At 35.7% G+C, this 16,052-nt stretch overlaps 1 protein-coding gene across 1 annotated transcript in view; it reads right to left on the bottom strand.

Annotated features, from left to right (window-relative positions):
- The window catches only part of elmo1 (engulfment and cell motility 1 (ced-12 homolog, C. elegans)), a 179,941-nt gene that overhangs the window by 95,020 nt on the left and 68,869 nt on the right, over nucleotides 1–16,052 (bottom strand). The window contains 5 exon segments of the mRNA XM_062047217.1: nucleotides 3,492–3,661; nucleotides 3,728–3,778; nucleotides 3,840–3,912; nucleotides 5,888–5,928; nucleotides 12,358–12,516. Of these exon segments, the coding sequence (XP_061903201.1) occupies nucleotides 3,492–3,661; nucleotides 3,728–3,778; nucleotides 3,840–3,912; nucleotides 5,888–5,928; nucleotides 12,358–12,435 (413 nt within the window). The 5' untranslated portion in view covers nucleotides 12,436–12,516.

Below are 16,052 nucleotides of genomic sequence, written 5' to 3'. Positions count from 1 at the left end.
TATGAGTGACATAGCAGATATGAGTGACATAGCAGATATGAGTGACATGGCAGACATGAGTGACATAGCAGACATGAGTGACATAGCAGATATGAGTGACATAGCAGATATGTTGGGATAAACTGGCACGGAAATGAAGAAGTGCATCATGTTGCCACTAGAGGGCAGTGTCCGCCTTGTAACCAGCAGCAGTGTGAATGATGGGCCTCATTAGCATAAAACATGACCCCGCCCCCCCCCCCCCTTGCTACTTTTCTTCATTAACATGAAAATGTGTCTTTGTCAAAGCATGAACTACATTCAAAACAAAGCACCTTTACTTCCTGTGTGGACAGGAAGTGTGTGCGTGTGCCACTATTAGAGCACACAGGAGCAAATACAAACTGCTGACCTGACAGCGCCATGAAACAAAAGCAACAGGGAAAGGTTGCGGGTTTAAAAAGCTGCAATCACACAAACGCAAAAGGAAAATGTTGCAAATGACAAGAACACACAAACGACAGCAGGGGAGAAATGCTGCAAGTTGACTGAACAAAACAGAAATTAGCCTGGCTAACTTCCTGGTAGAGTTGCTAACCTAATGGTAACTTCCTATTAGACTAGCTAATCTGTTAGCCTGACAACCTACTGTTAGCCTGGTAACTTCCTATTAGACTAGCTAATATGTTAGCCTGATAACCTACTGTTAGACCGGCTAACCTACTGTTAACCTGGTAACTTCCTATTAGACTAGCTAATCTGGTAGCCTGGTAACCTACTGTTAACCTGGTAACATCCTATTAGACTAGCTAATCTGTTAACTTCCTATTAGACTGGCTAATCTGTTAGCCTGACAACCTACTGTTAACCTGGTAACTTCCTATTAGACTGGCTAATCTGTTACTTACTGGTCGACTGACTAATCTGTTAGCCTGGTAACTTCGTAATAGATTGGGTAACCTACTGTTAGCCTGCTAACTTCCTATTAGACTGGCTAATATGTTAGCCTGGTAACCTACTGTTAACCTGGTAACTTCCTATTAGAGTGGCTAATCTACTGGTAGCCGGGTAACTTCCTGGTTGACTGGCTAATCGGTTAGCCTGGTAACTTCCTTTTAGACTGGGTAACTTCCTGGTAGAGTGGCTAACCTACTGTTAACCTGGTAACTTCCTATTAGACTGGCTAATCTGTTAGCGTGATAACCTACTGTTAGACTGGCTAACCTACTGTTAGGCTGGTAACTTCCTATTAGACTAGCTAATCTGTTAGCCTGATAACCTAGCCTGACTATCTTCCTGGTAGTTTGGTAACTTCCTGGTGGTAATGGGACACTCTACTTGTAAACAAACTGAACATTTTGCATGATTGAATGCTTCCTCGCTGGGAATCTTTGAGAAAGTATTTTTAGTCTTGTGGAAAGTCCCAGAAGAGTGCAGGCTTTCACTTCCTGTATGTGTCCCAATACTTGTGTCCAAATAGGGTGTGTGTGACAATGTGGACTTTGTCTGGACTCCCTCAGGCTTCACTACACATCTCAAAATTCAGCACAGCTAACTAACCATCAGTCAGCTTAAGACCTGGGTGTAGGTTTGATCATGTAGTTGTTCTTAAAATGTGATATTAGCATGTAGCTCACATTGTTATGTTTGAGTTGCTAACCGAGCATGATGTTAAAATGTGATATTAGCATGTAGCTCACATTGTTATGTTTGAGTTGCTAACCGAGCATGATGTTAAAATGTGATATTAGCATGTAGCTCACATTGTTATGTTTGAGTTGCTAACCGAGCATGATGTTGAAATGTGATAGTAGCATGTAGCTCACATTGTTATGTTTGAGTTGCTAACCGAGCATGATGTTAAAATGTGATATTAGCATGTAGCTCACATTGTTATGTTTGAGTTGCTACCCGAGCATGATGTTGAAATGTGATATTAGCATGTAGCTCACATTGTTGTTTGAGTTGCTAACATAGCATGATGTTAAAATGTGATATTAGCATGTAGCTCACATTGTTATGTTTGAGTTGCCACCCGAGCATGATGTTGAAATGCGATATTAGCATGTAGCTCACATTATGTTTGAGTTACTAACCGAGCATGATATTAGTATGTAGCTCACACAGCTATGTTTGAGTTGCTAACTGAGCATAATGTTGAAATGTGATATTAGCATGTATATCACATTGTTATGTTTGAGTTGCTAACTGAGCATGATGTTGAAATCTGATATTAGCATGTAGCTCACATTGTTATGTTTTAGTTGCTAACCGAGCATGTTAAAATGTGATGTTAGCATGTAGCTCCCATTATGTTTGAGTTGCTAACCGGACATGATGTTAAAATTTGATGTTAGCATGTAGCTCGCATAGCTATGCTAATAGTGCTAACCGAGAATGATGTTAAAATGTGATATTAGCATGTAGCTCACATTGTTATATTTGAGTTGCTACCCAAATATGTTAAGATGTGATGTTAGCATGTAGCTCACATTGTTATGTTTGAGTTGCTACCTGAGCATGATGTTGAAATGTGATATTAGCATGTAACTTACATTGTTACGTTTGAGTTGCTAACCTAGCATGATGTTAAAATGTGATATTAGCATGTAGCTCACATTGTTATGTTTGAGTTGCTAACCGAGCATGATGTTAAAATGTGATGTTAGCATGCAGCTCACATAGCTATGCTAATTTTGCTAACATAGCATGATGTCAAAATGTGATATTAGCATATAACTCACATTGTTGTTTGAGTTGCTAACCGAGCATGATGTTAAAATGTGATATTAGCATGTAGCTCACATAGCTATGCTAATTATGCTAACATAGCATGATGATAAAATGTGATATTAGCATGAAGCTCACATTATGTTTGAGTTGCTACCTGAGCATGATGTTGAAATGTGATGTTAGCATGTAGCTCAAATAGCTATGCTAATTTTGCTAACAAAGCATGATGTTAAAATGTGATATTAGCATATAACTCACATCGTTGTTTGAGTTGCTAACCGAGCATGATGTTAAAATGTGATGTTAGCATGTAGTTCAAATAGCTACTGTTGCTAACCGAGCATGATGTTAAAATGTGATGTTAGCATGTAGCTCAAATAGCTAATGTTGCTAACCGAGCATGATGTTAAAATGTGATGTTAGCATGTAGCTCAAATAGCTAATGTTGCTAACCGAGCATGATGTTAAAATGTGATGTTAGCATGTAGCTCAAATAGCTAATGTTGCTAACCGAGCATGATGTTAAAATGTGATGTTAGCATGTAGCTCAAATAGCTAATGTTGCTAACCGAGCATGATGTTAAAATGTGATGTTAGCATGTAGTTCAAATAGCTACTGTTGCTAACCTAGCATGATGTTAAAATGTGATGTTAGCATGTAGCTATGCTAATGTTGCTAACGTCATGTCCTCCTGCCGCCCCTCCTTAAAGACCTGTTGTTGTGGGTGTGACACGACAATACGGGAACTTTGGAAGAGTTCCTAGAAGCAGCAACTTACTCGGTGCCGCTCTCCACCATCTGCGTGAGCAGGGAGATGCCATCCAGGTTGATGAACTCGATGGCGAAGGTGATGTCCCGCGAGGCGCTGGCCAGGTCCTTCAGGGCCTCCAGCTTGGCGTCCATGCTGGAGGACTGGATGCGCTCGTGGAGCTGCACGGCCGTCTGGTACTGGAGGAAGGCCAGAGAGGAGAGGGTGAACAGGAAGTCGCGCCGGGTGGGGGAGGAGCCACTCACAGGAGAGGTGGTCAGGCGCAGGATGGAGCCGTTCTTCACCTCGCTGCGGTTCTGAGGGCCACAAAAAGGGTCAGGACATAACCGAGTCCATCGTTTGAAGCTTGAGGCAAACCTTTTCCGTGATGTAGAAGTTGGTGTTGTCAGCAATCTGCAGGGCAAAGTTCTCATGGTTCCCTAAAGACCACCTGCAGGAGAAATAAGAAATGACATCACTACTCGTGCACCTAAGGGGGCGGAGCTACACAGTGCCTCATGTTGATTGGTGGACACTTTCATAACAGGAAGAAGTTGTTCTATTTAGCGAGTATTTACTCTTTGAGATTGTCTTTTTTCCCCAAAAAAACTAACAAACTGACATTAAAACATGTCAGCAGGTCTCTTGATCCGATACTGATCTGATATTGATCTGATATCAGCCCAAAAAATACGGGATGATAAAACTTGTGCAAAGCAGTTCACAGCTGCGTGTCCTCCAATTAGCACAGACTTTATTTTATTTTAGTCAAGAAGGTAAACATGCAAGGCTATTGGCTACTAGGGGCGAGCGGCTACACGACAGCTGAGCACACAATAGCACACAAGCTAGACGCACGTGAGAATCATTGAACAATATAAAACAGCACATTTGTCAATATAAACAAGTGCCAAATAATTATAGTAGCACACTACACGTAAAAAGTCTCCAATGCAGTGTTAGAAAGCATCCAGTAACAAAGGTGTCCGCATCATTCGACTCATTTCATTTCAAATTGACATTTCTATGTCCTCCAATTAGCACACACTTTATTTTATTCTAGTCAAGTCATCTATGGAAGGTAAACATGCGAGGCTATTGGCTACTAGGAGCGAGCAGCTACACGACAGCTGAGCACACAATAGCACACAAGCTAGACACACGTGAGAATCATTGAACAATGTAACACAGCACATTTGTCAACATAAACAAGTATCACTTAGTATTACTTTCGCATAAAAAAGTCTCCAAGGCAGTCTTAAAAAGTAGCCAGTAACAAACGTGTCCGCATCATTCAACTCGTGAGATTAATGAAGTCGGTTCCCGACGGTTAATAATAGATTAGCGTTTTTCAAATTCTCTGACTCATTTTGTTTGATAAAACATTTTGTAGCATTCCACATAAAATACATTACATGACAGGCCACATTAAATGTAGCGCACTATATAAAATTATGTGGCAGGTCCATCCATCCATCCATTTTCTACCGCTTATTCACTTTAAATAATGTGGCGCACTACATAAAATTACATGACGGGCCACTTTAAATGATACGGTGCACCACATGAAATTACATGACAGGCCACCTTAATTGTGGCGCACTGTATAAAATGATGTGTCACGCCATGTTAAATACCGTGCCGCACTACATAATATTACATGAGGCCAATTTTTGTGATCTGGTGCACTACATGAAATTACATTACAGGCCACTTTAAATGTGACGCACTGTATAAAATTATGTGACAGGCCACATTAAACGATGCGCCGCATTACATAAAATTATGTGACATAGCCACATTAAAAATGTGGCGCAGTACATAAAATTATGACAGGCCACCTTAAATGATGCGGCATACTACATGAAATTACGTGACATGCCACATTAAATAACGTGGCGCACTACACAAACTTACATGACAGGCCACATTGAATGTAGCGCACTGTATAAAATTATGTGAATAACGTGGCGAACTATATAAAATTACATGACGGGCCACATTAAATGATAGGATGCACCACATAAAATTACATGACAGGCCACATTAAAGTGGCACTGTACATAAAATTATATGAAAGGCCACCTTAAATGACACGGCATAATACATGAAATTACGTGACATGCCACAATAAATAATGTGGCACACTACACAAACTTACATGACAGGCCACATTGAATGTAGCGCACTGTATAAAATTATGTGACAGGCCACTTTAAATAATGTGGTGAACTACATACAATTACATGACAGGCCACTTTAAATGTGGCGCACTGTATAAAATGATGTGACAGGCCACATTAAATATTGTAGCACACTACATAAAATGACATGACGGGCCACTTTAAAAGACGTGGCGCACTACATAAAACTTTGTGAGGGGCCACATTAATTGACGTGGCCCCTGGGCCTTGAGCTTGACTTACCCTTCACACACTTCTTTGATGATGGCGGAAAGAGGTTTTTTCTGCGGGACAAAAGCAGGACATGAAGGTTAGAGAGTTAATACGGCCTAAAGCAACATCAGAAGACTAAAACTTGGACACGTCGTTTGTGCCACCGCAAAACCCTTATTAAGCTCCCCCTCTGGTCAACATATGAAATAACAAGTGTGTATAAAAATTTGAAGTGCTCCCCCTCTGGCAAACATATGAAATAACAAGTGTGTGTAGAAATTTGAAGTGCTCCCCCTCTGGTCAACATATGAAATAACAAGTGTGTGTAGAAATTTGAAGTGCTCCCCCTCTGGTCAACATATGAAATAACAAGTGTGTGTAGAAATTTGAAGTGCTCCCCCTTTGGTCAACATATGAAATAACAAGTGTGTGTAGAAATTTGAAGTGCTCCTCCTCTGGTCAACATATGAAATAACAAGTGTGTGTAGAAATTTGAAGTGCCCCCCCCCTCCCCTACCCCCTACCTGGTCAACATATGAAATAACAAGTGTGTGTAGAAATTTGAAGTGCTCCCCCTCTGGTCAACATATGAAATAACAAGTGTGTGTAGAAATTTGAAGTGCTCCCCCTCTGGTCAACATATGAAATAACAAGTGTGTGTAGAAATTTGAAGTGCTCCCCCTCTGGTCAACATATGAAATAACAAGTGTGTGTAGAAATTTGAAGTGCTCCCCCTTTGGTCAACATATGAAATAACAAGTGTGTGTAGAAATTTGAAGTGCTCCTCCTCTGGTCAACATATGAAATAACAAGTGTGTGTAGAAATTTGAAGTGCCCCCCCCCTCCCCTACCCCCTACCTGGTCAACATATGAAATAACAAGTGTGTGTAGAAATTTGAAGTGCTCCCCCTCTGGTCAACATATGAAATAACAAGTGTGTGTAGAAATTTGAAGTGCTCCCCCTCTGGTCAACATATGAAATAACAAGTGTGTGTAGAAATTTGAAGTGCTCCCCCTTTGGTCAACATATGAAATAACAAGTGTGTGTAGAAATTTGAAGTGCTCCACGTCTGGTCAACATATGAAATAAGTGTGTGTAGAAATTTGAAGTGTTCCCCCTCTGGTCAACATATGAAATAACAAGTGTGTGTAGAAATTTGAAGTGTTCCCCTCTGGTCAACATATGAAAAAACAAGTGTGTGTAGAAATTTGATGTGCTCCCCCTCTGGTCAATTTATGAAATAACAAGTGTGTGTAGAAATTTGAAGTGCTCCCGCTCTGGCCAACATATGAAATAACAAGTGTGTGTAAGAAATTGAAATGAGACTCCCTAATTTAAAAAAAAATTAAATCAATATTTGTCCCCATCTTAGAAGTATGTCAACGCTTCCTATGTTAGCATGCTAACGTTAGCATGTTAACATTTTATGCTAGCATTTTAGCTAATTTTGTATAATTGAACCTAAAAATCATGGTTTTTGATTATTGCCGCCATATCAAACATATGCTAACTTTTCATCATGCTAATGTTTACAGGCTAAGGTTTTATGCTAGGATTTTAGCCAATTTTGTTTGTTTAGACAAAAAAATCATGGCTTTTGATACTTGGCCCCATCTTAGAAGTATGCCAACGCTTCTTATGTTAGCATGCTAACGTTAGCATGTTAAAATTTTAGCAAATTTTCTATAATTGAACCTAAAAATCATGGTTTTTGATACGTGTCCCCTTTTAAGAACTATGCCAACTCTCCCTATATTAGCATGCTAATATAGGGTATTATATAGGGTATTATTATTATGTATTATGATGATAGTATATATGATAGTATATATCTGTATCATGAATCAATTTAAGTGGACCCCGACTTAAACAAGTTGAAAAACTTATTCGGGTGTTACCATTTAGTGGTCAATTGTACGGAATATGTACTTCACTGTGCAACCTACTAATAAAAGTCTCAATCAATCAATCAATCAATCAATGTTAGCATGTTAACATTTTAGCTAATTTTGTATAATTCAACCTAAAAATCATGGTTATTGATACTTGTCCCCTTTTAAGAACTATACCAACTATTCCTATATTAGCATGCTAACGTTAGCATGTTAAAATTTTAGCTAATTTTGTATAATTCAACCTAAAAATCATGGTTTTTGATACTTGTCCCCTTTTAAGAACTATGCCAACTCTTCCTATATTAACATGCTAACGTTAGCATGTTAAAATTTTAGCTAATTTTGTATAATTCAACCTAAAAATCATGGTTTTTGATACTTATCCCCTTTTAGGAACTATGCCAACTCTTCCTATATTAGCATGCTAATGTTAGCATGTTAACATTTTAGCTAATTTTGTATAATTGAACCTAAAAATCATGGTTTTTGATACGTGTCCCCTTTTAAGAACTATGCCAACTCTTCCTATATTAGCATGCTAACGTTAGCATGTTAACATTTGAGCTAATTTTGTATAATTCAACCTAAAAATCATGGTTATTGATACTTGTCCCCTTTTAAGAACTATGCCAACTATTCCTATATTAGCATGCTAACGTTAGCATGTTAACATTTTAGCTAATTTTGTATAATTCAACCTAAAAATCATGGTTATTGATACTTGTCCCCTTTTAAGAACTATGCCAACTATTCCTATATTAGCATGCTAATGTTAGCATGTTAAAATTGTAGCTAATTTTGTATAATTCAACCTAAAAATCATGGTTTTTGATACTTGTCCCCTTTTAAGAACTATGCCAACTCTTCCTATATTAACATGCTAACGTTAGCATGTTAAAATTTTAGCTAATTTTGTATAATTCAACCTAAAAATCATGGTTTTTGATACTTATCCCCTTTTAAGAACTATGCCAACTATTCCTATATTAGCATGCTAACGTTAGCATGTTAAAATGTTAGCTAATTTTGTATAATTCAACCTAAAAATCATGGTTTTTGATACTTGTCCCCTTTTAAGAACTATGCCAACTCTTCCTATATTAACATGCTAACGTTAGCATGTTAAAATTTTAGCTTATTTTGTATAATTCAACCTAAAAATCATGGTTTTTGATACTTGTCCCCTTTTAAGAACTATGCCAACTCTTCCTATATTAGCATGCTAACGTTAGCATGTTAAAATTTTAGCTTATTTTGTATAATTCAACCTAAAAATCATGGTTTTTGATACTTGTCCCCTTTTAAGAACTATGCCAACTCTTCCTATATTAGCATGCTAACGTTAGCATGTTAACATTTTAGCAAATTTTGTATAATTGAAGCTAAAAATCATGGTTTTATAAGTGTGTGTAAGAAATGAAATGTGCCCCCTTTGGCAAAAATGTATTTAAAAAAAAAAAAAAAAATATATATATATATATATATATATATATATATATATATATATATATATATATATATATATATATATATATACATATACATATACATATACATATATATATATATATATATATATATATATATATATATATATATATAGAAATACTGTAATGACGAAGTAAATAATGAAGATTAAAAACCCATTACAAACAAAAAATTTAAAAAAATTAAAAAAGTTTACCTTTTTTATATTTGCATAGTATGTATGTATTATTAATGTTGTAAATACAAATCTTTATATATCTAGAAAGGGTGGTCTCTAGAAGGTAAGAAATACAAGAATGTGTGTGTAGGTTATGAGGTGTGTTGACGAGGACGAGGCAGGGGCAGCTGTGTGATGATGACGGCGATGATGAGGAGGAGGAAGAGCGCGCTGCCGCATCCCGGCGCCTCCGAGGCAGGAAGACGCCAAACATCCGCAGAGGTTCATCCGGCGAGGCCGATCGCGTTGCCATGGAGACGTCTCACACGCATTAGTGTAGCCGTGAATCACAGATGTTAACCCCCCAAAAAACACACATATTTGCATCCTTAAATGATCTTTTTAGGACAACAATGATGATTATAATTAATTAAAAATTACCTAAATATAAAAAAAAAATTACAATTTCATATATTTCTGCAATAATATTTTATGATAACATTTACCAGTTTTTTTATTTATAATGAGGCTTTTAATATATTGAAAAAAGGATACATTAATATATTTTTAATCTTGAAATAAATGAACCAACCCCCAGTGATTAATGCTTCAGTCACGCGCAGGGTTCTCACAGGAATGAGGCAAAAAAATCCACTAAATTCAACATATTTCTGCAATAATATTTTATGACTGATATTATTTACCAATAATTTATTTATGATGAGGCTTTTAATATATTGAAAAAAGGATACAGTAATATATTTTTAATCTTGAATTAAATCAACCTGGATGAATTAACCAACCCCCAGTATTTAATGCTTCAGTCACATGCAGGGTTCTCACAGGAATGAGGCAAAAAAAATCCTCTAAATTCAATATATTTCTGCAATAATATTTTATGACTGTTAATATTTACCAGTAATTTATTTACAATGAGGCTTATAATATATTGAAAAAAGGATACATTAACATATTTTTAATCTTGAAATAAATTAACCAACCACCAGTATTTAATGCTTCAGTCACGAGCAGGGTTCTCACAGGAATGAGGCAAAAATATCCACTAAATTCAATATATTTCTGCAATAATATTTTCTGACTGTTAATATTTACCAGTAATTTATATATAATATGGCTTATAATATATGGAAAAAAAGTATACATTAATATGTTTTTAATATTGAAATAAATTAACCAACCCCCAGTATTTAATGCTTCAGTCACATGCAGGGTTCTCACAGGAATGAGGCAAAAAAAATCTTCTATATTCAATATATTTCTGCAATAACATTTTATGACTTAATATTTACCAGTAATTTATTTATAATAAGGCTTTTAATACATTGAAAAAAGGATACATTAATATGTTTTTAATCTTGAATTAAATTAACCTGGATAAATTAACCAACCCCCAGTATTTAATGCTTCAGTCACAAGCAGGGTTCTCACAGGAATGAGGCAAAAAAATCCTCTAAATTCAATATATTTCTGCAATAATATTTTATGACTGTTAATATTTACCAGTAATTTATTTATAATGAGGCTTTTAATATATTGAAAAAAGGATACATTAATATATTTTTAATCTTGAAATAAATTAACCAACCCCCAGTATTTAATGCTTCAGTCACGAGCAGGTTTCTCACAGGAATGAGGCAAAAATATCCACTAAATTCAATATATTTCTGCAATAATATTTTATGACTTAATATTTACCAGTAATTTATTTATAATATGGCTTTTAATATATGGAAAAAATTATACATTAATATGTTTTTAATCTTGAATTAAATTAACCAACCCCCAGTATTTAATGCTTCAGTCACATGCAGGGTTCTCACAGGAATGAGGCAAAAAAATCTTCTAAATTCAATATATTTCTGCAATAACATTTTATGACTTAATATTTACCAGTAATTTATTTATAATAAGGTTTTTAATATATTGAAAAAAAAGATACATTAATATATTTTTAATCTTGAAATAAATTAACCAAACCCCAGTATTTAATGCTTCCGTCACACGCAGGGTTCTCACAGGAATGAGGCAAAAAAATCTTCTAAATTCAATATATTTCTGCAATAACATTTTATGACTTAATATTTACCAGTAATTTATTTATAACAAGGCTTTTAATATATTTAAAAAAGGATACACTAATATATTTTTAATCTTGAATTAAATTAACCTGGATAAATGAACCAACCACCAGTATTCAATGCTTCCGTCACATGCAGGATTCTCACAGGAATGAGGCAAAAAAATCCTCTTTATTAAATGTATTTCTGCAATAATACTTTATGACTGTTAATATTTACCAGTAATTTATTTATAATGAGGCTTTTAATATATTGAAAAAAGGATACATTAATATATTTTTAATCCTGAATAAAATTAACCTGGATAAATTAACCAACTCCGAGTATTTAATGCTTCCGTCACACGCAGGGTTCTTACAGGAATGAGGCAAAAAATCCACTAAATTCAATATATTTCTGCAATAATATTTTATGAGTGTTAATATTTACCAGTAATTTATTTACAATGAGGCTTTTAATAAATTGAAAAAAAGGATACATTATGTTTTTAATCTTGAAATATTATATAATAGAGAGCGCTAATGTTTTTTGTTTTTTTTTACAGTTCTTTCCAAATGCTTTTTACCAGATCACATTAACGATAAGACGTTGGAATTTGCTTATGAGAAAGAAAAGCAATTTGAGTAATCTCAGAGGGAGGATAAGTGAAAGGCGAGCATGTTTTTTGTGCTGATGTAAGCACATTTTATGACATTTATCTAACAATTGTTCCGATCCACAAGATCAAGCGTTCCTTTTAAATATTTAATACGCCTTTTCTTCATAACTACATTTCATTCCATCAAACTGCCTTTGTTGTTGTTGTCATGTTTGGGCCCCGCGAGCAGTGGGATGAGTTGTTACCACGGCAACAGGCCCACCTGGTCAATCTCCATCAGTTTGGGGAAGGCGCCCGGCCACTCGATGGCCACCTTGACGGTGTCGGCGGGCGGCGGCATGGCGGCGGTGGGTTTCAGGGGGGCGACGGCGAGCTGTTCTCACGCCGCTGTCTCTCCTGCTGGAGGCGGGGTCATCCAAATCTGGAGGAGAGGAAGACATTGTTAGCCCGCATAAACACAACTTTGTGCAAATCACGCTCAAATTCGCTTCTTTTACGGGCAAAAATATTGGGCAATGAATGCTATTGCATAATGTAAGCAAAATGAACTTTATGGTACAGGTGACACAGACCGATACGATATATCGATGTTATGATATCAGCAGGATCCTTACATATTTGTATTACTATGTTGGAAAAAGGTTTGATTGACCAAGTGAAATGAACCAGACAACAATGGCTGGCATGGAAAAACACAAACCTTTTTTATTATTAACCGTCTGGAATGGAATTATGCTGTCTTTATGTTGAAGCGGAGTGGTGTGTGTGTGTGTGTGTGTGTGTGTGTGTGTGACAATCATTGGTACTTTAACTCAATTGTTTTTGGGCGACACTTAATGGCCACAATAATTCATTAAGGCTAGCTCACGACGCAAGAAATGGAATGATGCGGACACGCTTGTTACTGGATGTGTGAGGAATATGCAGCTATGATTTTTTTTTTTTATACTTGTTTATAGAGTGCATCCGCTCCACTTCTTCCACATTGTTATGTTACGGCCTTGTTCCAAAATGGAATACATTCATTTTTGTCCTCAAAATTCTACACACAATACCCCCGAATGACAATGTGAGAAGTTATTTTTTGGGGATTTTTGCAAAAAAAACAACAACTAAAAAGTCACATGTAAATAAGTATTCACAGCTCAAAAGGTAGCTCAGGTGCATCTGGTTTCAACTGATCACCCTTGAGATGTTCCCGGAGTCCACCTGTGGTGGATTCAGTTGCATCATGGTGTGGGGATGGTGTTCAGCACCAGGAACAAAAAGTTCCATCTGAGATACACCACAAACACCAGACGCACGGACAAAGTCACCAACAAAGAGATTCTGAGCCGTACTGGGCTTCCATCCTATTATGTTAGATCCACTATGGACTGGACTCTCACTATTATGCTAGATCCACTATGGACTGGACTCTCACAATATTATGTTAGATCCACTATGGACTGGACTCTCACTATTATGTTAGATCCACTATGGACTGGACTCTCACTATTATGTTGGATCCACTATGGACTGGACTCTCACTATTATGTTAGATCCACTATGGACTGGACTCTCACTATTATGTTGGATCCACTATGGACTGGACTCTCACAATATTATTTTAGATCCACTATGGACTGGACTCTCATATGTTAGATCCACTATGGACTGGACTATCACTATTATGTTAGATCCACTATGGACTGGACTCTCACACTATTATGTTAGATCCACTATGGACTGGACTCTCATATTATGTTAGATCCACTATATACTGGACTCTCATATTATGTTGGATCCACTATGGACTGGACTCTCACTATTATGCTAGATCCACTATGGACTGGACTCTCACTATTATGTTAGATCCACTATGGACTGGACTCTCACTATTATGCTAGATCCACTATGGACTGGACTCTCACAATATTATGTTAGATCCACTATGAACTGGAGGGGGAGGGGGTGGGGCTTGTGCAGCCCTTTGAGACACTCACGATTTAGGGCTATGTAAGTAATAATAATAATAGATTTTATTTGTAAAAAAGCACTTTCCATTGAGCAAAACAACCTCAAAGTGCTACAGTGTATTACAAAAATAAATAAAAAGATCATAAAAAAATAAAAACTAGGTCTAGCACACATATCTAAAAAAAAAAAAAAAGGCTTTAAAAAAAAAAAAAAGGTTTTTAAGCCTTTTTTAAAAGCATCCACAGTCTGTGGTGCCCTCAGGTGGTCAGGGAGAGCGTTCGGTTGATTATACATATACTTTTTCAAATGTTCTTGTAATCAGACCATATTTTTTGGTGTATAAGATGGAATCTTTACCTGACATGTTTCGACTGTCATCTGCAAAAAAATAAAAAAATAAAAAAATAAAAGTGACTGCAAGAGAGTTGGGGTATTGTGTGTAGAATTTTGAGGACAACATTTTTTTTTATTCCATTTTGGAATAAGGCTGTAACATAACACGTGAACAAAGTGAACAAATGCGTCGTTTTACACTGCAATACTACGCATGTTTAGCCTACATGCTATTGTGTGCTTAGCTGTCGTGTAGGCGCTCACATTTTGTCGCCTATAGCCTCGCATGTTTACTTTTTTGGTAAATGACCCAAATAGAAGAAACAAGATGTTTGCACTAATTAAATAAGATCAATAAATGATTGCACTAAATAAGATCAATAAATTATTGCACTTAAGATCGACAACATGATTGCACTAAATAAGATCAATAAATGATTGCACTAATTAAATAAGACCAGTAAATGATTGCACTAAATAAGATCAATAAATGATTGCACTTAATAAGATCGACAACATGATTGCACTGAATAAGATCAATAAATGATTGCACTTAATAAGATCGACAACATGATTGCACTAGATAAGATCAATAAATGATTGCACTAGATAAGATCAATAAATGATCGCATTAAATAAGATCAATAAATGATTGCACTAAATAAGATCAATAAATGATCGCATTAAATAAGATCAATAAATGATTGTACTAAATAAGATCGACAACATGATTGCACTAATTAAGATCAATAAATAATTGCACTAATTAAATAAAATCAATAAATTATTGCACTAAATAAGATTGACAACATGATTGTACAAAATAAGATCAATAGATTGCACTAATTAAATAAGATCAATAAATTATTGCACTAAATAAGACCAATGATTACACTAAATAAGACTGATAAATGATTGCACTAGATAAGATCAATAAATGATTGCACTAGATAAGATCAATAAATGATTGCACTAGACAAGATCAATAAATAATTGCATTAAATAAGATCAATAAATTATTGCACCAAATAAGATCGACAACATGATTGCACTAAATAAGATCAATAAATGATTGCACTAAATAAGACCAATAAATGATTGCACTAAATAAGATCAATAAATGTTTGCACTAATTAAATAAGATCAATAAATGTTTGCACTAAATAAGATCAATAAATGTTTGCACTAATTAAATAAGATCAATAAATGTTTGCACTAAATAAGATCAATAAATGTTTGCACTAAATAAGATCAATAAATGTTTGCACTAATTAAATAAGATCAATAAATGTTTACACTAAATAAGATCAATAAAGGATTGCACTTAATAAGATCGACAACATGAATGCACTATGACTGTGTCGCTTTTAAAAGTGCTCCCCCTCTGGTCAACATATGAAATAACAAGTGTGTGTGAAAATGTGAAGTGCTCCCCCTCTGGTCAACATATGAAATAACCAGTGTGTGTAAGAAATTATTTTGGAATAAGGCTGTAACATAACACGTGAACAAAGTGAACAAATGCGTCGTTTTACACTGCAATACTACGCATGTTTAGCCTACATGCTATTGTGTGCTTAGCTGTCGTGTAGGCGCTCACATTTTGTCGCCTATAGCCTCGCATGTTTACTTTTTTGGTAAATGACCCAAATAGAAGAAACAGCG

This window comes from Entelurus aequoreus, linkage group LG05 (assembly GCF_033978785.1).
Source record: "Entelurus aequoreus isolate RoL-2023_Sb linkage group LG05, RoL_Eaeq_v1.1, whole genome shotgun sequence".
In the NCBI taxonomy this organism is placed as follows: Eukaryota; Metazoa; Chordata; class Actinopteri; order Syngnathiformes; family Syngnathidae; genus Entelurus; species Entelurus aequoreus.
This window is presented reverse-complemented; position numbering and strand designations above follow the sequence as displayed.